The 22,940-nt window shown below is 42.4% G+C and overlaps 1 protein-coding gene across 6 annotated transcripts in view; it reads right to left on the reverse strand.

Annotated features, from left to right (window-relative positions):
• FGGY (FGGY carbohydrate kinase domain containing) overlaps window positions 1–22,940 on the reverse strand; it is a 150,743-nt gene that overhangs the window by 76,932 nt on the left and 50,871 nt on the right. For 4 of the 6 annotated variants that reach the window (XM_033151980.1, XM_033151979.1, XM_033151981.1 and 1 more), the window contains 3 exons: window positions 17,767–17,882; window positions 8,327–8,455; window positions 2,042–2,145 (listed from right to left, as the gene is read on the reverse strand). In XM_033151980.1, coding sequence (XP_033007871.1) covers window positions 2,042–2,145; window positions 8,327–8,455; window positions 17,767–17,882 — 349 coding nt within the window. Of the gene's footprint in view, window positions 1–2,041; window positions 2,146–8,311; window positions 8,456–17,766; window positions 17,883–22,940 lie in introns of those variants that run through there. The other 2 variants (XM_033151983.1, XM_033151985.1) reach the window with 2 other exon arrangements.

A 22,940-nucleotide genomic window follows, 5' to 3' on the forward strand; every position in this document is an offset into this window, starting at 1 on the left:
TGATCTGCATTTGTAGCTGGTCAGGGAATTACAGCATGAATTACAAATAGGTGACCATCAGAGGTGTACCTATGGTCCCTTGTGCCCTTGGCAAGGAGCAGTATCGGTGCCACCCCTCGGGGGGGAAACCAAAACACTTTACTGCAATTGCCGCATTAGAAATTACTACATTTTACACGACCCAAGTACATGAAGCATCTGGAGTGAGGGCCAGGTGAGGAGGAAGGGCGGAAAAAATGCACACCTTTTTTGCAAGGAGGACGGGAAGCTTCTCCTGCATTCGATCTTGCTGTGACGGCGGCGGCCACACACATATACGTTGTACATTCCAGAAGTCTACCTTCATACTGCCTTGCCATTTCTCATGAACTTACACAGATAACTGGAGGCAGATTTCTGGGGTGGGTTTTTCAGGGCATCCCCCCCCCCGCCCCCCGGGCTGTGCCCCTGGTGGGGGCGGGAAGCAGTTTTGCCAACTCCTGGATATACTTCTGGTGACAGTTCTCCCTCAGAGACAATTCTCTGGGATCTGGTGATCAGAAACTTTACTGCTTTAGCCAACCATCCCCTGGTCCTTGAAAATTCTATCAGCTGTACAGTGGTACCTCGGGTTACAAGAAGCTTCAGGTTACAGACGCTTCAAGTTACAGACGCTTCAAGTTACAGACTCCGCTAACCCAGAAATAGTACCTCAGGTTAAGAACTTTGCTTCAGGATGAGAATAGAAATCGTGTTCTGGCGGCATGGCGTCAGCGGGAGGTCCCATTAGCTAAAGTGGTACCTCAGGTTAAGAACAGTTTCAGGTTAAGAACAGACCTCCAGAACGAATTAAGTTCTTAACCCGAGGTACCACTGTATTAGCTCCTGCTATCCCTTCTGTCCATTTAATCTTCATCCTGCCTTTCTCTCCATTCTGCTGCCAGTCTGCTTCTACATTCTACTGGCTACCCCTGCCTGTGCTTGGGATCTGCCAGCAGAAACGAAGGAACCCTGGAACTTCTTCAGACAGAGCACCGATAAACTATGGAATTAGCTATTAGACATAGTAATAGCAGTCAACTTGTATGGCTTTAAAAGGGGACTGGAAACATGCATGGAGAGTAACAAATATTAACATGATGGCTCCAGTATTGGAGGCAGTATACCGGCTGCATGAAGTGTCATCCTGAATCTATACTTCACTTCCTTTGCCTCTAACACCACAGTTTATAATTTCCCACCCCCAATTCATGTGTGTGTGTGTGTGTATGTGCGTGTGTGCGTGCACACAAACACACACACACAAATTCAAAAATGTGTACACTGTCATTTGTGAATAATGCACATATTATTTATTTTGCTGCATATAATTTAGTGAAATCCTATCTAATCATTCAGTCTATATTTAAGCAAGTTAGCATGTTTTAAATGAAACGAAAATGACTGAATAAGATAGTCATGAAAACAGAATGCTTTCAGGCATGTGTGTGTGTGTGTGTGTGTATGAGAGAGAGAGTAAACTTTAATTGCAATCCCAGGAAAAAGCTTTTCCACTAATTCAGTGAGAAAAAATATTGAAGCAAAAAATGCTTATCTGGGCTCTTTTGGAGCCGCAATGCAACTCATAATTCTATAGATCATTAGAGTGCTCAGCACAAGATGGATTTATATTGATTGAGAGAGGAGGTGAGAGAGATGAAGGCTAAAGGGGATTTTCTGAAGACACTGAGTACTCAGTTATACATTAGTGACATGCTCATCATGGGTTACTCTAAGCGAGATTCTCCGGCTCCAATTTCACACTGTCCAGTTGAAATCGCAGTAGAATAATTTCTGACTTTGCTTTTAGATTTTGTGCCTTTCCCTTAGTATTGATTTCTACTACTATTAAAGATGTTTCTCAGTAGCAGATGTATGGTGATCTACGTATAAGAAGTCTCTCAAAAGTACTTCATAATATACAGGCTACACAAGGGCAAATAAATTAAAAGAGGTGTTTAAAGGGCAGTTTCTCATCAGCCGGATTTATGTGACTGGCATAACGATTCTGCTCCCAACTTACCGCCATGTGGCATGAAGACGTTCCACATATCACAACGGCTCGGGATGTAATTGGCTGGTTTTCACAGGGCAAGTTATGTCCTTGCACTCTGGCTCCGATCATGCCTGGTGCGGAAAGACAAAAAATATATAAGAAACCCCATTTTTAAAGACATAACTCTGAGAAGGCTGTCAAACAGTGTTATCAGAGAAGCCAATTTCTCTACTTCTACTTGGCTAATACATCGCCGCCGCTATCCCCCACCCCCCATAAAAGTATTGATCAATCTAATGGAAGAGAGAACAATCATCATCAATCAGGATTCACAGCTGGAGTGACAGCCACAGATCCATGTCTTCAGATGTAGCTACAGAGGGTGTTTGGGCACCCACACAGGGGTGCCGAGTTTTAAACAGAAAATGGCTGGGGGCAAAATGGGGGGTGCTAAACACTTTGTTTGCCTGCAATCTTCCTCCTTCCAATTCTTACTCCATTTTTATACTAGCTGTGCTTATTTATGGTATCACATCCCACCTAAAAAAAGGAAGTAGATGTGGGGAATGACACCACGTTGGGAGCAATCGCCAAGGACAGAGGAAGATACTGGCACTTTTCTCCTGCCTGCTGATTTCTGCTCAAAATTGCCACCCTCACCTCCATTTCACAGCCATTCAATACAATGCACATTTGAAGGCACAGGGCTATTGTCACTCTGCATTCTGCCTATTGGCTTTTCTGCAGGTGAATTGGCCAAAGCCACACAATGAAGTAACAATCCAATTCATTTTCCTTGCTTCGCACTGTTCCCCTTATTACAGACAACACCAAGCACTATATCTGTCACAATTAAATTCAGTCTCTGAAATATGGTGAATGTTGATGAATGAATGATTGACAGTAACTGAAATGAGGCTTTCAGCATTCACCAGTGTTTGTCTCACAAACAGGGACATAGGCCTACTGTAGTGAGCACTGACATTCAAAAGGTTCATCTGGGATTTCCAACATTCATGTGAATGCCAACATTCATTGTCTCCCACCCCCACTAATGGATATATAATTCTCTCTCTCTCTCTAGATATATATATATATATTCATTACATCTGACAGTGCAAGACTATACCTATTAAGAAAATACTACTACTACTACTACTACTAATAATAATAATAATAATAATAATAACAGTAACAAAGCAACTCTGGTATCCCTTATTATATCCCTTCCTTAAACAATGAATTTCTATAGTAGAAACCAAATACAGGTAGGTAGCCATGCTGGTCTGCCATAGTCGAAACAAAACAAAACAAAAATCCTTCCAGTAGCACCTTAGAGACCAACTAAGTTTGTTCTTCGTATGAGCTTTCGTGTGCTTTCACACAAGCTCATGCCAAGAACAAACTTAGTTGGTCTCTAAGGTTACTGGAAGGATTTTTTTTAAAAAAATTATTTTGTTTTGACTATAGTAGAATCCAGGGACCCAGGTAGCGCTGTGGGTTAAATCACAGAGGCTAGGGCTTGCTGATCAGAAGGTCGACGGTTCGAATCCCCGCGACGGGATGAGCTGCCGTCGCTTGGTCCCTGCTCCTGCCCACCTAGCAGTTCGAAAGCATGTCAAAGTGCAAGTGGATAAATAGGGACCGCTTCGGCGGGAAGGTAAATGGCGTTTCCGTGCGCTGCTCTGGTTCGCCAGAAGCGGCTCTGTCATGCTGGCCACATGACCCGGAAGCTGTCTGCGGACAAACACCGACTCCCTTGGCCTATAGAGCGAGATGAGCACCACAACCCCAGAGTCGGACATGACTGGACCTAACTGGTCAGGGGTCCCTTTACCTTTACCTTTATAGTAGAATCCGTTATTAAAATTTTATATTAAAATTTTATATTAAAATTTTATTTAAAAAATTGCATATTATCCTCCCATACGCAGCAACATTATGGAGAATAGTCTTCCCTATGTCTGTTATCATGGACTGCAATAGCCAGACTGTTTTTAGTCATGTAAATGTTCTTAACAAAATCAGAAATTATGCTAGGCCACGTTTGATAAAGGTGGCAAAACACAACGGTTTGTTGTGGATATGCAATCTTAAACTGAAAGTTCTCTCTTTGATTAAGTGCCCGCTTGCACTCTGTACAACAGTTCTTGTTGTTATCTGTTTTTACAGATAAAATTGTAGGCATGGGGTGCAAATGGGGCGTATCAAAACACTAATGCCTAGAGCAGAGCTTTCCAAACTGTGTGTCACGACACATTAGTGTGTCGGCTGCAGTGTTCCCCATGCTCCTCCCAGGGCTGGAAAGGGGTTAGTTTACCCTCCGGTTTGCTAGTAAAACTGAATTACTGTGTCGCAAAATAATGCAAGTATAAAAAGTGTGCCATCAACAAGCAAAGTCTGGAAAGCTCTGACCTAGAGCAAAAGTGGCAACATAATCCAAAATTTGAATTATCCTTTATAACATCGTATTTTACATGGCAATCCCTCTTAAGAAATTAAATAAATCATGAGTACAGGGGCCTCTAAAATATTTTGATCACTACTACTGTCTCGTTGATGTGTGTGCATCAACGTGAATCACTCCCAGTAGGTATGGTGAAAGATACCCTCTTCATAACTGGAGGATCATGCAAGGGATTTATCATATGCACGTGAGATTTACTCCTTTGTGAAGAACAGAAACAATTAGAACTTCCTGCTAATGGTTCAGCTTTCTTTATTTTACTGTGTGCCCAAGCAAATATTCCACGTTGTGTTAAGGGTATTTCATAGAGAAGATCTACAATGAATTTCCTGTACAAATTATGTGCTATATTTAGAAGTGTACAAGGATGTTTAAAACCCTTTATGTATTTCAAAATGTGTATGTCAAGTTAAGCAAGGTTAATCTCAATTTGAAGAAATGTGTATTCATCACATTGTTATTAACGAGTCACATGACAAAATAGGAAATGTGCATTGAGTAGAATGTATGCTGCCTTCATAGTCCTTGAACTTTAGTCAAGAAGTCTTCATAAGTTTGTAGCAGCATTTGTACGCTCAGGTGTTTGCCACAGAGCTGAAATCCTGAGAAAACCCACCTCTTTCACCTGGCCTTTGACACCTGAGATAGATGTTTTTAGGGCCCACCTTATTCCTGTGATTGTAATTTGTTTAAACTGCTTTTAACTACCAAATTCCAAATACCTGGCTCATCACAAATCCACAAACGTTGAGAAGTGGATGAAAACCTAGCATTTAATAGAATTTTCACAGATTCCAGATGCAAGTTCCTCAGTCCTCCACATGCTGCACCAGACTGGGCTAGTAGAATGCCTTCTTACTCAGTTTTGGCTTCCTTTCGAAAGAAATTGTGGGATGGATTGTCCAAAGGCAAAATGACAGCAAGGAAAATTAAACTCGTTTTCCAGGTGGGATTTACCCACAACTAAGCATATGTACAGAATTCAGCTCAAGACTGCCTTACACCTGGGCTTGTGAGAAACATGCCAATGAGACCCAGCTGCATCCTGTCTCATTTGGTTCCAGCTTCCCAGCCGTTCTAAAAATGGAAGAAGCTGGCAGTAGGCTGGCAAAGGCTTGCTTCAGCTCTATATTCCTTCCTGCTCTGCATTTCTAATCATCTGCCAACCTTATACTGCTTGTCCGGATTTTCTGAAACCTTATTTGAGCAACAATAAAATATGCTGGGCACTATGAGAACTTTTCCTCTTAGGTTTAGTACTTTGGGAAAAGGCCATAGCTCAGAGGCAGAGTATCTGCTTTAGTTCCAGTTAGATGGGCAGGGGTATAAATAATAAAATAATAATAATAAAATTATTGTTGTTGTTGTTGTTGTTGTTGTTGTTGTTATTAATCTCCAGGTAGGGCTGGGACAGACTGCTGTCTGAAACCCTGGAGTGCTATTGACAGTCACTATAGACAGGGACGTGAGTGGTGCTGTGGTCTAAACCACTGAGCCTCTTGGGCTTGCCAATCAGAAGGTCGTCGGTTCGAATCCATGCAACAGAGCGAGCTCCCCCTGCTCTGTCCCAGCTCCTGCCAACCTAGCAGGTAGATAAATAGGTACCGCTCTGGCTTCCGTCGCAACCTGGAAAGCTCTCTATGGACAAACACCGGCTCCATCGGCCTGAAAAGTGAGGTGAGCGTTGCAACCCCATAGTTGCCTTTGACTGGACTTAACCGCCCAGGGGTCCTTTACCTTTACCTTACCTTATAGACAGTAATGAACTGGGTGGATCAATGGGCTGACTTAGTATAAGGCAACTTCCTTCATATGTTCTTCTCTATTCAATGCCTTTCCTCTGCTTCTTTGGTTCCCAGATTTTGTTAGAAGTGCAGCATGGTGGAAGGGAAAGTTTAACCCTTTCTGTTCCACACACACACACACACACACACACACACGTGTACGTGTATCCTGGAAGAGATGCTCACATTGGCAACAGTGTAAGCTTCCCTTCCAGGATTCAAAGTAGGGAGTGTGAGATACAATATTTTTTGGTGGAGAGGCATGATGGAATGAAAGAATGAAGCCTTCCCTCTTCATGTACTGCTGTGGTGACAATAATCACCCCACCCCTATTCTTGTCCCCCCCCCCAAAAAAAATCAAACACTAATTTCATTGCTATTTATGTTTCCCACGTCATGTCAAGTTTGGTCCTCGTGCCATTTCCCCTGCATTTTGCAGGTGCAGGAACCTAGGAAGCAGTCTTAAGAGTTGGTCAGAGCATTAGTCCATCTGGCTTAGTACTGTCCACCTTGACAGGCAGTGGCCTCTCTGAGGGTTAACCAAATGTCAAAATTAACATGTGAAAAGGAAAACAGCTGGGAAGATTTTTAGTAGTCCTAAACTCTGGCATGGCATCTTCCGTCTCTAAAATAAACACACGTACACACACATGCCTTCCATACCAAAACAGGCAGAGTTTGAAAAGGGAATCACATCGGATTACTAATGAAATGCACATTAAAATATTTAATGTGTCTATTATGGAGAGAGTATCAAATCTCTTGAGTCTACTGTGGGCAAATATTTTCATCCCTTGGGGCTTAGCATTCAAAACCTAAGTTCATATCTGGCATTTAAAATCAAGTGGCCTCATATGCTCCGGCATCTTCCACTGTGGTTTCTCTGTATATCCCCGAGTTTGCATTCAGATCAACTTCACATAAACTTTCAGTAGTGCAAAACAAATACCCTACCCTTTGCTGAGGCCATGTTTGGCTGGGGTTGCCAAGAACACAACCTCTTATTAATCCTTCTAACTGATATTGGTTTGTAAAAAGTAGTACACTCTGGTTTTGGAATGTATGTTTGGGAGAGCTTCGGTACAGTTGTTCTCTTGTGGTTACGTCCCAGCTATCAAAATGTGAAACTGGTTTTTACTTGGGAATTTCTTGAAGAGAGGGGCAGCTCCATTCCGAATTTCTGAAGGAAATATCCCTCCCCCCCCCACACACATTCGGCTGGAAAAGTGTGTGTTGTACAAGTTGCCTTCCCTACCTTCCACACACTGATCTACATTGTGAGCCACGTGTAGGTCAGGCAGATGTGCAAAATGGGAAGGTCTGCTCCAAACCACAGAACGTAACAGAATCCTCTGTAACGCTGCTTAGCATACCCAATGTCTAACAATCCTCACCTTCCACGTATAAACTTCCATGCTACCACTCATGAAGCAAGGACTGTGAGTTGTGCTGACATTAGGTTAAAATAGTAGGTGGCAAACTGATAAAAGGAGCTGTGCTTCCACACTTGACACATAAAGCATGTCAAAGAGCAGAGGCTGACAAAGCAAAGGACAATTCAACATGTAAGGATTTTTTGTGTGTGTTTTAAATTCCACTATTTCGTTCAGACTTCCAAGATCATAACCAGGAGAAGGTCTGCAGCCTTGCCTTTTCCCAAATCTAAAGGCTGCCAATGTATTTCAAGCTAACAGAAGATGGAAATGGTTGGGATACACCAAGCAAGATCACACAATCAGAGACTTGTAGGACAGCAATTGCTCTCAAAAACTATTTAATCCAGTCTCCTACATGCAGCCAGGATTCTCTATTCCCCCACATCCCGAACAGATTAGCCGTGTTGTCCAGGGTAACATACCAGAACAGTTTTATACATACTGTCATATTCCTCATAATAGCTCCCTTTAAAGGCTCCTGTGCTATAAGGCTTCCTTACTTGATTATACCTATCTGGCAACCAATATTGAAAATGCATATGGAATGTAGCCTTTGCAGTGCAAGCCTCTGCTTATAATATGGAAGTGGAACAGAGAAATAACAGCTACCCTTTTAGAGAATACCTATTCCTCCAGCATGTGCATCAATGAGAGACGCGCCTACTGCAGTCCCCTTAGCAAGGCCAAGGGCTTCAGCAGCCTCTGACGTCAGACCATTTCCAACTGGAGCTCCTGGAGCGAGAACTTCATTTCCTAAGAAAACAAAAGGAGAAAAAATAAAATTCACTAGTCTCATCGTGACGGCCACCAACCTGGATGGCTACTAGTCATCTGGTATACGAAGCAATGGTATACGAAGCAATGTGTCTCTGGCAGGACTGAGCAATAACTGGTTTTCAACCACTATTGGCAAATTGCCAGGTCAATCTGAAGCCTACTATATCAAATATCTTCTGGACGACACTGAGATCACAGTGGCCGTGGCAAAGTTTCTTTCAGTAGTCATACAAATCAAAAATCAACATACCCATGACTAAACAAATAACGCTTCGGTCTCCCTTCCCTGGGGGGTTGTCTGAACGAATCTGTATTTTATTTATTCTGAATCCATGTTATGGGTCGTTGGACCACAATAAAGATTATTATAATATTGTCATTTATCCCTTTTAGTCCCCTAAGTAGTCCTGTCCGCCTCTGTATTGTTCCATCATTATTTCAGACATTGTGGTAGATTGCAATGTTTAGCTGGTGAGAACATTGCAACATTTAGCTGGTGAGTTATCGCAATGTTTAGCTGGTTAGTTATTGCAATGTTGAAAACCAGAAATCACCTAGGCCTTACACACATTGTGATTCACAATATGTTGCCAGCTCAAATATTACGAAACAATTTTGGTTACACACCAAATGGTTTTGGACCAAAACAAACGGTTTTGGACGATATATCAATGTATCGCCCAGCCCTAGTCTCAGGATGCCAGTTGTTGGTAATCACAGGTGGGGAGAGCTCAGATTCTGCTTGCCAAACATAGCTGGTTGGTCAGTGTAAAAAACATGGTGCTGGATGCTTTGGTTTGACCCAGCAAAACTCGTTTTATGTTCGGTCTGTTGGGAGGCAAATGCTACTTTTTCTGTGCTTGAAAGTGATCCTTTGCCCTCTTCTCCCTGACCTGATATGCCCTTCACTCTATTTACCAAACACCAATAATATTGCTTTTTAATTTTAAAACACACGCATGTTGTGTAACGTTTATCATAACAATGTAACCCCTTGTATCAACAGTACAATTGCATTTGTCCAGGAATAAGATAAACATAGATGCTATATTTGCAAAGCTACACTCATGTGGTTTTCGAAAGGACCATTAGTGAGGTTTCAATAGTATTCAATGGCCGGGTAGAAAACAGCTACTACAATTCTTTGTAAGAAATCAGCTTAATATTCTGTACTCTTTAAAGCTAGTCTCATGTATACCTGAAGGTATTCTCTTGAGTTCTCTGTGAACCGATGGATTGACTCACTGTAAGCCAGCTTCCTATGTTCCTTCCCCCTGCAGCCTCCTGTTGGCCCCCAAAATCTGTTTCCCCCAACGATCTGGAGCAGATTCTGAGAGTGTGCAGTGGGGAGAAGAAGAAGAAGAAAGGGAAGTCTTCTCCACTCTCACAACAGCAATACCATTTGCTAGGAACAGGAGCGAAGAGTGCTCTTGTTCTCTAATCCTGCTTGCAGATTTCCCACAGGCATCTTGGTTGGGATTTTTAGAAGAGAACTCCATGCCTCTCCCCCCCACCCCCCACCCCGGTTGAGTGAGAAACAAGTTTACCAAAGGAAAAAGCTGTCTGAAACTTTTCCTTCCCTTTTATCCTAAAGACTAGTTCCGGAATTTGCTCATGTTTGGTTTAAAGAAAGTTATGTGGTACCAATGACCCACCACCTTTCCAGGCAGTTGTCATGGCAACCGGCTATTTACCAGACGTAACACGAGGCGGTTAACAATGCATCTTTAGTCAACCTGAGTAACTTAATCGCAAGGTCCAAAGTCATACTGATATTGAATGGAATTGGAAGTTTTAGTGCTCGTTGGCCCTTAAAAAAAATAATAACAAAGGGAAAACCGAGCAAGGCAGTACAGCTGACTCAGCTATGACACATTCAGTCATTCAAAAGCTGCTTTTAACCTGTCATGCAGACCCAGCTGTGTTTTATCTGAAACTGCAATTTGCCACATTTCAAAGATGGAGAGGAGGTGTAAAATATAAAAGGGGGGATGAAGAGGAAAGGACTCCTCTTTCTTAGCTAATGTGACATGTGAGGGGGGGGCAGTTTTAAAGAAGTAAATGCATTCTAGTGTAACCACCATTGAATTTTGGCAACTAAACTGACTGGAAATGTATGTTGCATACTATGCCATATTTTTGTGTTAGGTTCCTACTAAGTTAGGACTATTCGTCAACCCAGTAAACTCTGAGGCTAAAGCTAAGGAAAGGTTGCAAATACCCAGGGAACCCTGTAACTGGAAAGCTAGGGACAATGCACACACTTTCAGGCCAAAGAGTCTATGCAAACAGAGGGTTAAAAGGGCGTGTACATCCCACCCTCCTTAAACATGATCAGCCACATGGGATGCAGGCAGTATGTGTGCGTACTTTTATATATGCAATAATACAAAAAAAGGGTTAAATGCAGTATTCACTATAGAACCTTCACTCTGCTTGTGAAGAAGGTTCGAAACAAGTTATAAGCCTGAGGAACTTGTTGGCGGAGCAAGGGGAAGTCGTGAAGTAACACACCCCATACCTGCAAAAAAAACAAGGAAACAAGCAAAGACATTACCATGTTTTTTTCTGAATGGAGCTTTGAATTGGGTTCTATACTTTTGTATTTTGCATGCCTGGCGGACATAATCTTTACTGTTAATTGAGCATGCTCTAATACAATTGTGTACCAATAACATTCGTGTTACAAGTGTCCTTCCGAGTGTCTTGTGCCCAGCTACAAGTAGCTTTAGTGCACTGTAGGGTTTAAGAAAGTAAATAGGAAGATGCTGTTATATGTTACGTGAATTCAGCTCACCTCAATGCCCAAGAAAGGTAATAAGAAACTGGTATAACACTTCTACCGCACAATGATTATTCCTGCTACACTTAAAAAGACATTTAGCTAAATGCTGCAAAAGTATTTGTGGGAGATGATATACAATGGATTGTGCATAATGCTTAGAGGCAGTATGTACACTGAAACAATTCATCTTTGACAGTTACTAAAAAATGAGAACTGGCATGTATTTTGAAAAAGTGCCCTTGCACTTCATTCTAAACAGGAAGGGAAAGTTTAAATAGGCATAATTTTAGCTTCAGAACACCGCTCATTGTTACAATGCTACAGAGCAGATCATAAGATCATAACCATGCTTGCAAGGGGGAAATATAATAATAAATGTGTCCTGAAACAGTAGTTGACAAACAACCTACACAGACTGGAGATACCATAGGATGCTCCTTAGCAAGATGGCAATGGCACTATTGTGCCATCATGAAATTCACGTGGGGGCAAAATTACAGGAAGCCAAACCAACGCCAGAATTGTTAAAGCATTGCTTGAAATGTTCATCCCATAAGGGCCCAAAGAATACATGACAGAAATAAACTCCATATGAGTCAGGCCTTTAAATAAAACATACTTGAAAACAACACTCACTTGAGAGCCACAAATTTTTTTTAATAAAGGCAATTTGTTTTATGAATCCCCCCTTCAACTGCTAAGGACTCTTTCACATACAAATCTGTTGTTTCCATTAAAATATAGCCAGGAGCGGGAGTCCACCATGCAGAAATACAGGATCACAAACAGGAAACCAATCTTCTCTCTCCACCATTCTTTCAAAGCACAGCTGGTTAGGCAAGGACTGCGTTCAAATGAGCCAATATTGTATAAACCCTTCACTTCTTATTTTTTTCCTTTTGGGATGGGAGGAGAAAGGATCATGAGAGAATACAAGACTCAGATTAGGCCAAGATTTCTCCCTCAGCAATAGGTGACAAGGCCCAGAGATTATTTAGAAGTGGTATTTCCCCACCCAAAAAAATGTTTGTTTTCAAGACTTGCAGAGATTTGTTTTGAATTCAAAGTGAAGACTGAAAGTATATAGTTTCATCACAGATTTAGTGGGAATATATTCATCAAGGAGTCTTTGTGTTACCTTTTAAAATATGAGGTACTGACAACCCTAGAAATAGCTATATCATATCTACAACATTTTCTACTTTGGGGAAAATGCACATTGCTTTGGGAGTGGTGGGGGAAGGACAAGGCAATGCATAAGGCCTTGCTATTCAGTGAAAAATCATTATTTGGTCCCTTAAGTAGCCCCTTAAGTATGAGAATGAGGACGAAAATTTATCAGGCCATTTAAAAAAACCAGATTGCAGCCTTCAGCACCTCAAAGATCTATAGTTCATGAAAATTTAACAGATGTTGCTTCCCCACTAGCCATTTTCTTTGGAACTGGCAATCTTGTTTGCTTACTCTATATGGAAGAATCCAGACAATGACAATGGAAAATTGTTGCAGTTTATGTTTTCTGTAGCACCCTTATCCACCTTGATTTGCAGCAAATCTTGTACATCTTTTGTACAGATTATATTCCAAAGTCAGTGCTTAAGGTGAAATCATGTACTGTACAGTTAGCATTACCTTAAATCATCCATAACATACATTCTCCTTCCAAATCACTCTCCCTCCCCTGTCTGGCTGTGAGGTGTCACTGCTTGTTTGCCTTTGCCTCTTCCACCCTTGGTCCCTGTGCCTCCCTAAAGCCCCCTAGCAGGAACTGGATGAATCAGTGGAAGTGGGAGAGAGGCTCTCCCACCCTCTCCTCCCACTGGCGGGGCTGTGGTAGGCACTGACTGGCAAGGGGGCAGACCTTCCCCTTCTCTCTAATGCCTCCCTTCTCCTCCTCCATGGGCAAACCTGGAGAGCAGGTGGAAAGAGCTCTCTTCAAGGGGGAGAAATCCAGGAAATATATTTTTTTTTAAGGGAGGAGGCAGAGAGAGATGGAGGCAGGCAGGTCCCAGTCACTGAGGCAGAAGAAAAAGGTTGGAATGGATCCTTAAACTGGATGGGGTCCTGGTAGAGGAAAGGAGGAACAAGGAACAATGCGAGTTCCTCGCAGCCTTTCCACGTGCTGCAGGGACAGATGTCCTGCTGTGGAGCACTTTTTTCTTTTCTTTTTTTGTCGACCATGTATAGTTAAATCCACATATGATGTGACTTCATTGTACAGTGCTATGTTATCACAGCATCAGCCTATCCAGCGTAGAAATGCAAAGTACCCTCGATGCTTTGGGGGGTTCCTGTGCCTTTAAATAAAAGTACACAGTCCTGCCCATTTTATTGCTTTCTGTTTATCATAGCTGGTGGATTAGCAATGAGTAGGTTTTTTTTTAACTGTCTCACTGTCAGTTTCTGTTCCTGTAGGGAGGCGGTAGACAAGACTTTACTGACTTATTGTATCCAAAGAAGTAATTGTGCAAGCAGATTGATTTCTGCTTGTGCATCAAAACTTTGCCTCCCTTTTGCTTCCCGTGCACCATATCAAACCTGTTCTGGGAGTTCCCCCACCCCACCCTCTGAAGCAAATTTAGGGGTGTGGGGAGAAAGAGGGTGAAATTCTGTTTGGGGGAGTAGAAGTTGTTCTGCTCACACAATGACATAATTTAATTGGTGTCAACCTTTCCTTTTCAGGTAATGATGGAAAAGCAATACTTCAGCACAGCAAAGCACATCTCATGTGGAAGCAATTGGATCAGTTAATATTAATGTAAGTTATATAATGCCATAACACTATGGGCATCATCACCAGAAAACATGAATACTAGTGTCCACTTTTTTGTGAGAATTTTCCCTTTCATGAGCCACCTTTTTCTACTACGAAAACAGGGATTTAATCTGTAAAGTTCATAGCAATTCAAAACTTAATTTTATACCCTTAAATGTATAGCTTTAAAAGGAGATTAGACAAAATCATGGAGAATAAGGCTATCAATGGCTACTTGCCACGATGGTTATGTTTTACCTTGACTACCTGTTTCTGGGAATCACAGGTGGGGAGGGTGCCATTGCACTGGGGTTCAGTTTGCAGGTTTCCTGAGGATGCCTAGTTGGCTACTGTGAGATGCTAGACTGGATGTAATTTATTACATTTAATCTGCTAAAAATATATATGTTGTGAGGCGAATTATGGTTGACAACGCAAATCCAAAAACAAAACAAGAAATGAACAAAGCATCCTGGAATTTACGTGTGTGTGTGTGTGTGTTTGCAATTTAAGCAGCAGCAAGAAATGATCCCCCCCCCCCAATGCATAAAAGAGTGGTTTTCAAATTGGCATCCTATTATTGCTGGTTTTTCATTTTTCTCATCCTAATTTCCCTGTATTGAACTGCCAGGTTTTTAAAGAGAATTTGCTCTCGTTGGCAACATGCACATTTAGTTGTTTTTTAAAAGGGGGGGGGGCTTTTCCCTGTCCTTCAAACGCACTATATAAATATTGTATTCAATCCTTAGCTTGCACTTCATAAATAATTAATGTTAAAAATTTCTCTTCATGGGGCTCGTCGGCCATTAGGGTGCTCAAATTTCTGTTAAAACATTTATTTACTGCTTATACTCTTTTAGTGTGGGGGGGGGGTAGGGGTGGGGGAGGGGATTCTAAAGGGTGCATCTGGTAATAGCTACCAAGGCTGCATTTAAGCAAAAATGAAATCTCAAAAACTCTAAAGGTTTAGGAGACTCTGCTTATACTCTGCTACAGGAAAAATAACGGATTAGGTTCAGAGCTTGCAAGGTTCTCAGAAAGGAATCCTTGCCCCCTCGTTCCTGCTCTAGAAGCTGCCCACCACCTGTATGGAAGCAGGGGTCGTCATCGGCGCCACCTGCCACTTCAGGGGCAGGGCTGGGTGGGAAAAGCAAGAAGCACAGGACTTGTTTATAGCATTGGGGGAGCAGACTACCAAGGGGTCTATGTGATCCATCCAGCGACGGAGGAAGCCACTTGGGAGCCTGGGGAGACATGCTCAGGGGCGGGGCGGGGCGGGGCGCACCGTGGGACCTCCAGAGTCTGCCTGCCTCCTCCCACTCAGCCACCCTACAGCTGGGGGGGGGGAGGCAGCGGGCGGACCGTTTGGGCAGCACGGAACCTGCACACGCCCGAGCCACCATGTCTCTCCAAGGGGAGACGCGTGGCTTGGGTGCACTGCAGGACCCGCAGTTAGTGTCGCCTAGAATTTTGCCACCCCCTTCAGTGGTGACATTCGGGGCGACCCACAACCACCGCACCCCCTTCCTCCACCCCTGGATCCACCCTAAGTCCTGGCCCGCAGCTGCTAACTACAGCACTGCCTTGTGCCAAGGATGGCTTCCTGTCACTTTTGGAAGCAAGCAAGGTTGAGCCATCAAGGTTTATTCTGCACATCCCACAAAGAATGTAATAGAAGCTAAACTGGTCTCTTAGGGACACATCACATACAGAAGAGGGCAAGATTTGCTGCCAGAGGATATTGTACTACAGAGCGCCAGAGATGAACAGAAAACATATGGTAATTCTTTATTCAAGGAAACAGAATACACACAGAGAAACGTAGGGTATGACTGGCCCCAGTAAAGACAATTTGAGTCTTCCACTTCCTCCTCAGCCTCATCTCCATCCAGCTATCTTCCTAGCACTCTTAAGCTACACCAGGGAGGGGCCCTCTGAGCTCTCTGTGCTCTTTGCTTTGTAACATGCAGAATCCTCCGGGTTCTCAGAGACAAGGGGGAAGAAGAGCTAAACACAGTAGGACCTGCAGGCTCCTGCGAATCTGTCACAGCCTAAGCCACCACCTCCTTCCCAGCTGCCTGTTCTACATCTGCTGTGTTCTCTCATTCTCTCTCTCTCTCAACCCTGTTGCTTGTTCAGCATCCCCCCATTCCTCCTCTGATCTGTCTTCCTTGTCCCACCACCACTCCCCCAGCTCAGAGCCTTCCTCTTCTGAGGTTTCCCTATGGGGTTCTCCAGCTGGAATCTCCCACCACTCCTCATTGACCAGCCAGTCCCTGACAATCATACAGAAGGGCCTTTTTCACCCGCAGTTGTAAAAAAGTAATTTTTTGACACCTAATGCATCTCTTTTGAAACTCTATGGATTTCATTACTGATATCAAATTATTTCCATTTAGTGCTGCTGCATTAAACTGTTATAGAAACTTGTTCTCTAAGTGGCAGTGTGCATGTGTGTGAGAGGCAGGGGGAGAATCAGGTAATTAACTTTGAGGGATGAGGGGTTTGGGGTTTTTTTTACACTAATGTTCTCATTAATGACATGCCTGCTTAGGACAGCCATTAAAAGTCCATTAACTGAACAAGGAAACTTGAATAATGCTATCCTGGAAATTTTCTAGTAAATGAACATTATGGTCTTTTAATGGAAATCTGCTATAAGAATCTTGCAATTAGCAAGTCTAAAATTCTAATTATACATAGGCTTCAGGAAAGTTCAAAGCAACTTAAATATAGTGTAACAAGCTGGTGAAAGGAGTGTGGGACAGGTCAAGAGTTGAGTTTAGCACATTGTTTTAAGCTTGCTGATTCTGTTGATTTGCAGCATTGCAAATGCAGGGGTATAACAAACTAAAGCAAAATAATGATGTCTGCATATTCCTTGCCGCTGGTCTAAAGATCTGCTTTGTATCCAGTCAAGTGTGCTTAGGCAGCAAAGATACACACACACACCCCTATACACAGACACATGGATATATGATAACTGAATGTTGCCAGTAGAAGGAATGCTATGGGGAGTTTAATGTGAATGATATGAATTATGAAGGCTGGCTTTTGTTTTCTTCCCACTATTAAAAGAGAACTAATACAGTATTGCATATGCACAAGCCCAAGAGTGAAAGAGTCTTGGTTCTGGAGCAGCCCTCCTAAGGAAAACATAATGCCAGAAGGCTCCCCTTTCCAGCTGTTGCTAGATTAGGAAAGGGGCATTTTGATGGCAAGCAAGATGTTTCAGGAAGTCTCTCTCACGCCCACATTTCCCCAGGGAAACCTAAACCACCTACTTTTGAAAATTAGTGTTGTGCACAATTAAGGACAAATTGCCGTGGTGCACCCAAAATTGCTCACTTCTAAAGCAGTCCTCTGATATATATAGAATTGCCAAAACATATAATGGGAAATCATGTATGCAAACATAGAGCAGTGAGAATCAGGCTCAAGTGCTTCTCCTTCCCTTGCTTTACATACGAGAAAACATTGAAAGTTCTGTTTTTAAGTAGTCACAGTTCCATGTTATTTCAGGCCTAAGGGAACTGTGGCTTGTTAAAACAAACCAAGATCAACGTTTGGTTAAGTTTCAAAGTCCTCTCCTCATGCAGTAGAGGGAGAACTGCACAAATGCGTGGCTTACCACAGCATGTTCTCCTAAAAGGAAACCACTGTTTCCCGCCGTGTCTGAACTGGGCTATTACCTAATTAGATGAAGTCTTTTTTTAAAAAGTTAAAAAGTAGGTAACATAAATTTACCTATTTTTGCATAGTTATTTGCCACCAAATCTTCCAATCCAACCAGCTTCCAAAAACTATCATCCCAGCCTTTCTCCAAAGAGTATGTCCATTTACATACCAAAGTGCACAGAGATCTGTGGAGGAAAAGAAACTCACGTTACATTTCATTATCAACTCTACCTCCATATCTACTCAGGCAAAACTCTTACAGGACCCAAAAACATCAACACTCCTTTAACATTCAGCAGCAGTTTAGGTCAAAACTCTATTCAGTAGCTGATAATTAAGCATTCTTCAATTATACAAACAAAAACAAGTATAAATTCTGGATCCCCTCTTAAACACTTTGAGAAGTCTGTCTTTGACTTGACGATTCCCATTATATTGATGGGATTCTAGCAGTCAATATAGCGGCTTAATTGTTTTCTATGCAGAACAGGAGGGCAAGAACATAAATCCTTAATACAGAAAGCCATAAAAAGAGATTATTAATGTTTCACTTTTCAGATCTGATCCCACCTTTTCAAGTTTTTTCTTCAGTCATGAGAACAAAAGGTTTGGGTAAAGAATCTGGATCACCATCCCTGAGATCACTAACCTTTTAAAAACGTGCTGTATGGGGCTGTCAGTCACTGCTTACTGCAGCAACTACCGGTACTCACAACCAAAGGGACATGGTCAGGCTGGATTTACCACATGCCCAGAATCTAAAGCTGACACCATCTCTTCCTGCAATTGCAGCCATCGTGTAATAATATGGGAAAGATACAGCCCACATGTAACAGAGTGCTTTATGCATTATATATATATATATATATATATATATATATATATATATATATATATATATATATATATATTCTTTACATACATTTCTGCAGGACATACATCTCTGACAGCAGTGGAGTCACTTGACTCATGGACACACCAAAAATGAAGACAACCAAAGGCAGGGCTGTGCAAACAACGCACCATATTGAGGTTTCTAAGAACATCAGCCTTCATGTAGCATATTTTACAAGGCTCTGGAATTTGTATTTCCAAGATGCATTAACTTTGACTATGCACTGTGTTTTGCCGCTCTTAGGAAAACCATGTCTATCTACGGTTTTCTTGTTTGAATGTGGCTGTTTACCCAAGCCAGGAAACTGCATGTGCTATCTCAGAACGCTGTGTTTAAACTCCTTGCAAGAGAGAACCCCCTATTATTTCAGAAAACTGCAAGCAGAAGACTAAAAGCAGCAACATGCAGATCACTGAGTCACAGATTTAACCTCTGGCAGAGCTTGGGAGTTACCTCAAAAGGCAGAGGGATGAAGGTAGCAAATACCTTTACAAGGAAGGATGCAGACCTTCACTGTTCCAGTCAGTCATAATAGAAGCATGAGAATAAAAAATCGTAAGCACAAAAACATGCTTTTAAAAAAGTAAGAGGAAATCCCTGCGGGTATGGATAAAAATATGGGCAGTATGTGGTAAAAGTTTTAGGAACAAAAGGAACCTTTGGCAGGAGACAGGGCTTTCAACACACAGGATGGCTATATAACAAAAGAAGCCTAGAGCTGCTTCAGCACAGACCTATAGAAGTACCAGTATTCCCTCTACCCCACCCAATGCCGTCCCAGACAGAACATTCAGCACATTTAAACCCTCTGGCAAGCCTTTGTTTTAAATAGAACTGGGCGTTGGTGCTGTGGAAGCCTTGAAAGAGCCACAGGTCATCACGTGGAAGAATGTAAAAAGCAGCAACTATTCTCTACACCACTACAGTTAATGACAAGCATATTCATTTCAGGAAGAGCCTGCATTACAGACACAAGGCATGGATAGATGTCATTTGTGTCTAATGGAAGCACCAGGGGATTGGCCGGAGGAGAAGAAGGAAGAGGGGATAAGTGTGCTGCAGGCCAGTCAACACCACCAGCAGCATTACAAAGAACACTTGGATACACAGAGCCATCCTTCGCAAGCAGATTTATAAATGAGAGGAATAAAGCTTCCAGGTATCAGCTGATACTTAACATTAGTTAAGTATCATTGCATTAAACTCCAATGGCACCCGTCCAGTCCGTTATTGCCTTCAGCTTTTTATTCATTGTGCAGCATCAATTTCACACACACACACCTGGGGATGAGAGCTAGTACAGAATGGTAAAGGCAGGCTCTGGGGAAAGGGAAACAAATACTACATTGGTCCAAGTTTTCGAAGTAAGGTTTAGCTAGGAAAACCACAGATGCCCAAGGCAATTAGGAGTTTAAGGCCAATCCAAACCCTAAACTCCGCGGCTCAGCAGGAATTAATGGAACAGCTGGGCCACGAACACATCTTTAGCTCTGCCACACATGCTGACTGGTGTGTCTGTTATCACATGACAGTAGCACGGCTGGCTCAGCCCCTCCCTGCCCCTGGAGTACCCCATTTTGGAGCTTTCCACTGGCTGCCACCATGGGTAGGGGGTACCCTCCCAGCGGCAGTTCTGCCTGCATGTTCAGCTGGTATGACTCAAGAAACGGTGGCTGACAGGGCTGGGTGGGGAGACACCTCTGGCCAATACAAGCACCTCTCAGCCCAGTGCACAAAGATGCTGGACTTCACCCTTAGTCAGTAAAGAAAGGGAGGGGGGAGGCAAGCTGGTTAAGACGAGGGTGAGAAGGGAAGCAGCTATCAGCTCTATTGAGGGACAGCAAATTTCCATTCCTTCCTTCCTGGAACTGTTGCCATTCCAGTTGGTCTTTATAAAAAAAAATTGTAACGAAGATCCAGAGCCTAAGTTTGCTCTTTTTCCCTTGCTCCTCCCAATCCCTTTAACCTCTGTGCCATGTATTTCAGATTGTAAACTTCAGGGACTGTCTTATTATTGATATTCATATGCCACTCCAGGAGCCTTTCTCAGCTGAAGAGCAGATTTTAAATGAATGAAAAATCTGCGAATAAATGAATGAAATTTGGATCGTGTAAATAAATAGGAAACAGCACATAAGTGACAGGACTAAGCAGGAACAGATTTGGTTTCTATACTCCCCCCCCCCTTTTAAAAAAAAGTCACTTCCCATTTGTTAAACTATGAACTGAAATCTAAGTACTTGTACCTTGAAGCAATTCTCAGATTTCAAGCACATGTATTTAGGATTCAGGACATTAGATTTTAGACAAGGATGGACCTTCTTTGGTGCTGCTCCCTCCAAGGCCTTCCTTTGAAAAACTTCCATAATATTGGAATAAATGGATGAAGTCAGAACCACATAGCTGGGATGTTGACAATTCGTATCAGCTGATACTTTCTGTTGGTGTTTTGTGGAACAGATTTCAGATTACAAATCCTTTTGCTTTTGGAACTAACTGGAGATCTGGGTATGGGAAAGTTGTTTCCATATGGAAAACAAACCTTACTGATTCGGTCTGTTGTCTATTTCAGTGGTTCCCAATTGGGGGTCTGTGTAACTCATCCAGGGAGCCTGTGGCACCATTCACGTAACAAAAACCATGGGAAACGGAATTTTCAAAAGCGGCTTGGCTTCTGAAAAACAGGGGATCCGCAGTACTTAGCTAATTGAGAACCACTGGTCTATATGATGCTTTCGTATAAGTTAAAATATGGCATATGGTACCATTATGACATGGTTTTACTAAAATTTTCACTTAATACCACTCAAAAATATATTTCACAGCATGCAATCAATGTTTGCATCTGTGCTGTATATCCTTAACAGGAAACAGGGTTTCTTCTACTTGTCAGAAGAAACCTATGCACAAGAAAGAGAAGCAGGCACCCTAGGAAAAACTGAAACAGATGCAATGCAGCTGCTGCACTCCAGGTCCACCAAGGAAGTCCATGTGTACCAAGGATATATTGGCTCCTTTTTATAGCAGCCTAAAAATGATCATAATTAACATCAATAAATCAAACAGCTCCAAATCACAGTGCCAGTTCATCAACTTTTCGTATTTATTTTTTGAATGACTAAAGACAAACTCAGAGCTTTCTCAAGTTTTGGAAAATTAAAAATAAATAAATGAAGAGAACACAAAAAGAGCACCTAGTGGATTGTGCTAAGATTTCATCTAGTCTAGTGTTTGAATTCCCCCACTGGCCAGCCAGATGCATCTACCGGTATGAAGCTCATAAGTAGAACACAAAGGCCACCCCACCCCCGAAACTACCTCTATCTACTGATATTCAAGTGTTCTCGAAGCTACCAACATGAGTCTGACCAAACTGCGGGAAGCAGTGGAAGACACTGGCGTGCTCTGGTCCATGGGGTCACGAAGAGTCAGACACGATTAAACGACTAAACAACAACAACTGATATTTAGGGGCGCACAGACTCTTAGCAATGAAGGCTTTATTCAGCTACTGTGACTGTTAGCCATCGAAAGACCAAACCTTCATGGATTCTCTTTAAAAGAGAAGTTTCAGAAGATAAAATTAACAACAGATGAGGTGGGATATCACTGCTCACTAACTACACAGGAGGATATCTAAGGAGACAACACCTACCGGTAATGAAAAATATTCCCCAAAATCAGGAAGCTATAACACTGTTTTAAGGTGGTGAGCATTGCTTCATCCACCAAGTGCAACATTTTATACCCTACAGCGTATTCTGCTGTAGTCAGTGCTGCCAATAGTGACCTCAGTTAGTGAACAATTAAGGTGTAGTCTCCAACATACAAAGTCCTAAACAGCTCAGGATCCAAACCTGACTTGTACCTGTGTCACTTTTGCCAGAAAAAGAGAAGTGCCTGAGGCCTAAATAATGAAGGAATCTTCAGCCACCTGGGTGCACCATAGCCTCAACTCCCAGGCAAATATCAAGAGCCATGTGTCAAAGGTTAATGACAGCCTATACAAAATGTAATGAACCCAGTCTATTTTACCTCTGCAGAGATCTCCGGGCCATACCCAATGGTAGCTTTCCGTTAGCTGAAGGAGGGGCAACCCGATTTCCCCTTGTCAATTGCAGCCCTCCATGAAATATTCCATAGTGTTCCACAGAGAGTCACCCAACCTTCAAGAGAAACTTGGTGAAGCAGGGGACTGCATTGAGTATACGGAACTGGTGAACATCAGGTGCCCTGCCTTGTAAAAATACTACTGGGTACAAACTCCCTGTGTCTACTAGAAAAAAATCCAGGAAATCCTTGAATTCCACAGAACCATAAAGATTAGAATTTTTTAGACATCTGCATG

Source organism: Lacerta agilis, chromosome 6 (assembly GCF_009819535.1).
Source record: "Lacerta agilis isolate rLacAgi1 chromosome 6, rLacAgi1.pri, whole genome shotgun sequence".
Taxonomy (NCBI): domain Eukaryota; kingdom Metazoa; phylum Chordata; class Lepidosauria; order Squamata; family Lacertidae; genus Lacerta; species Lacerta agilis.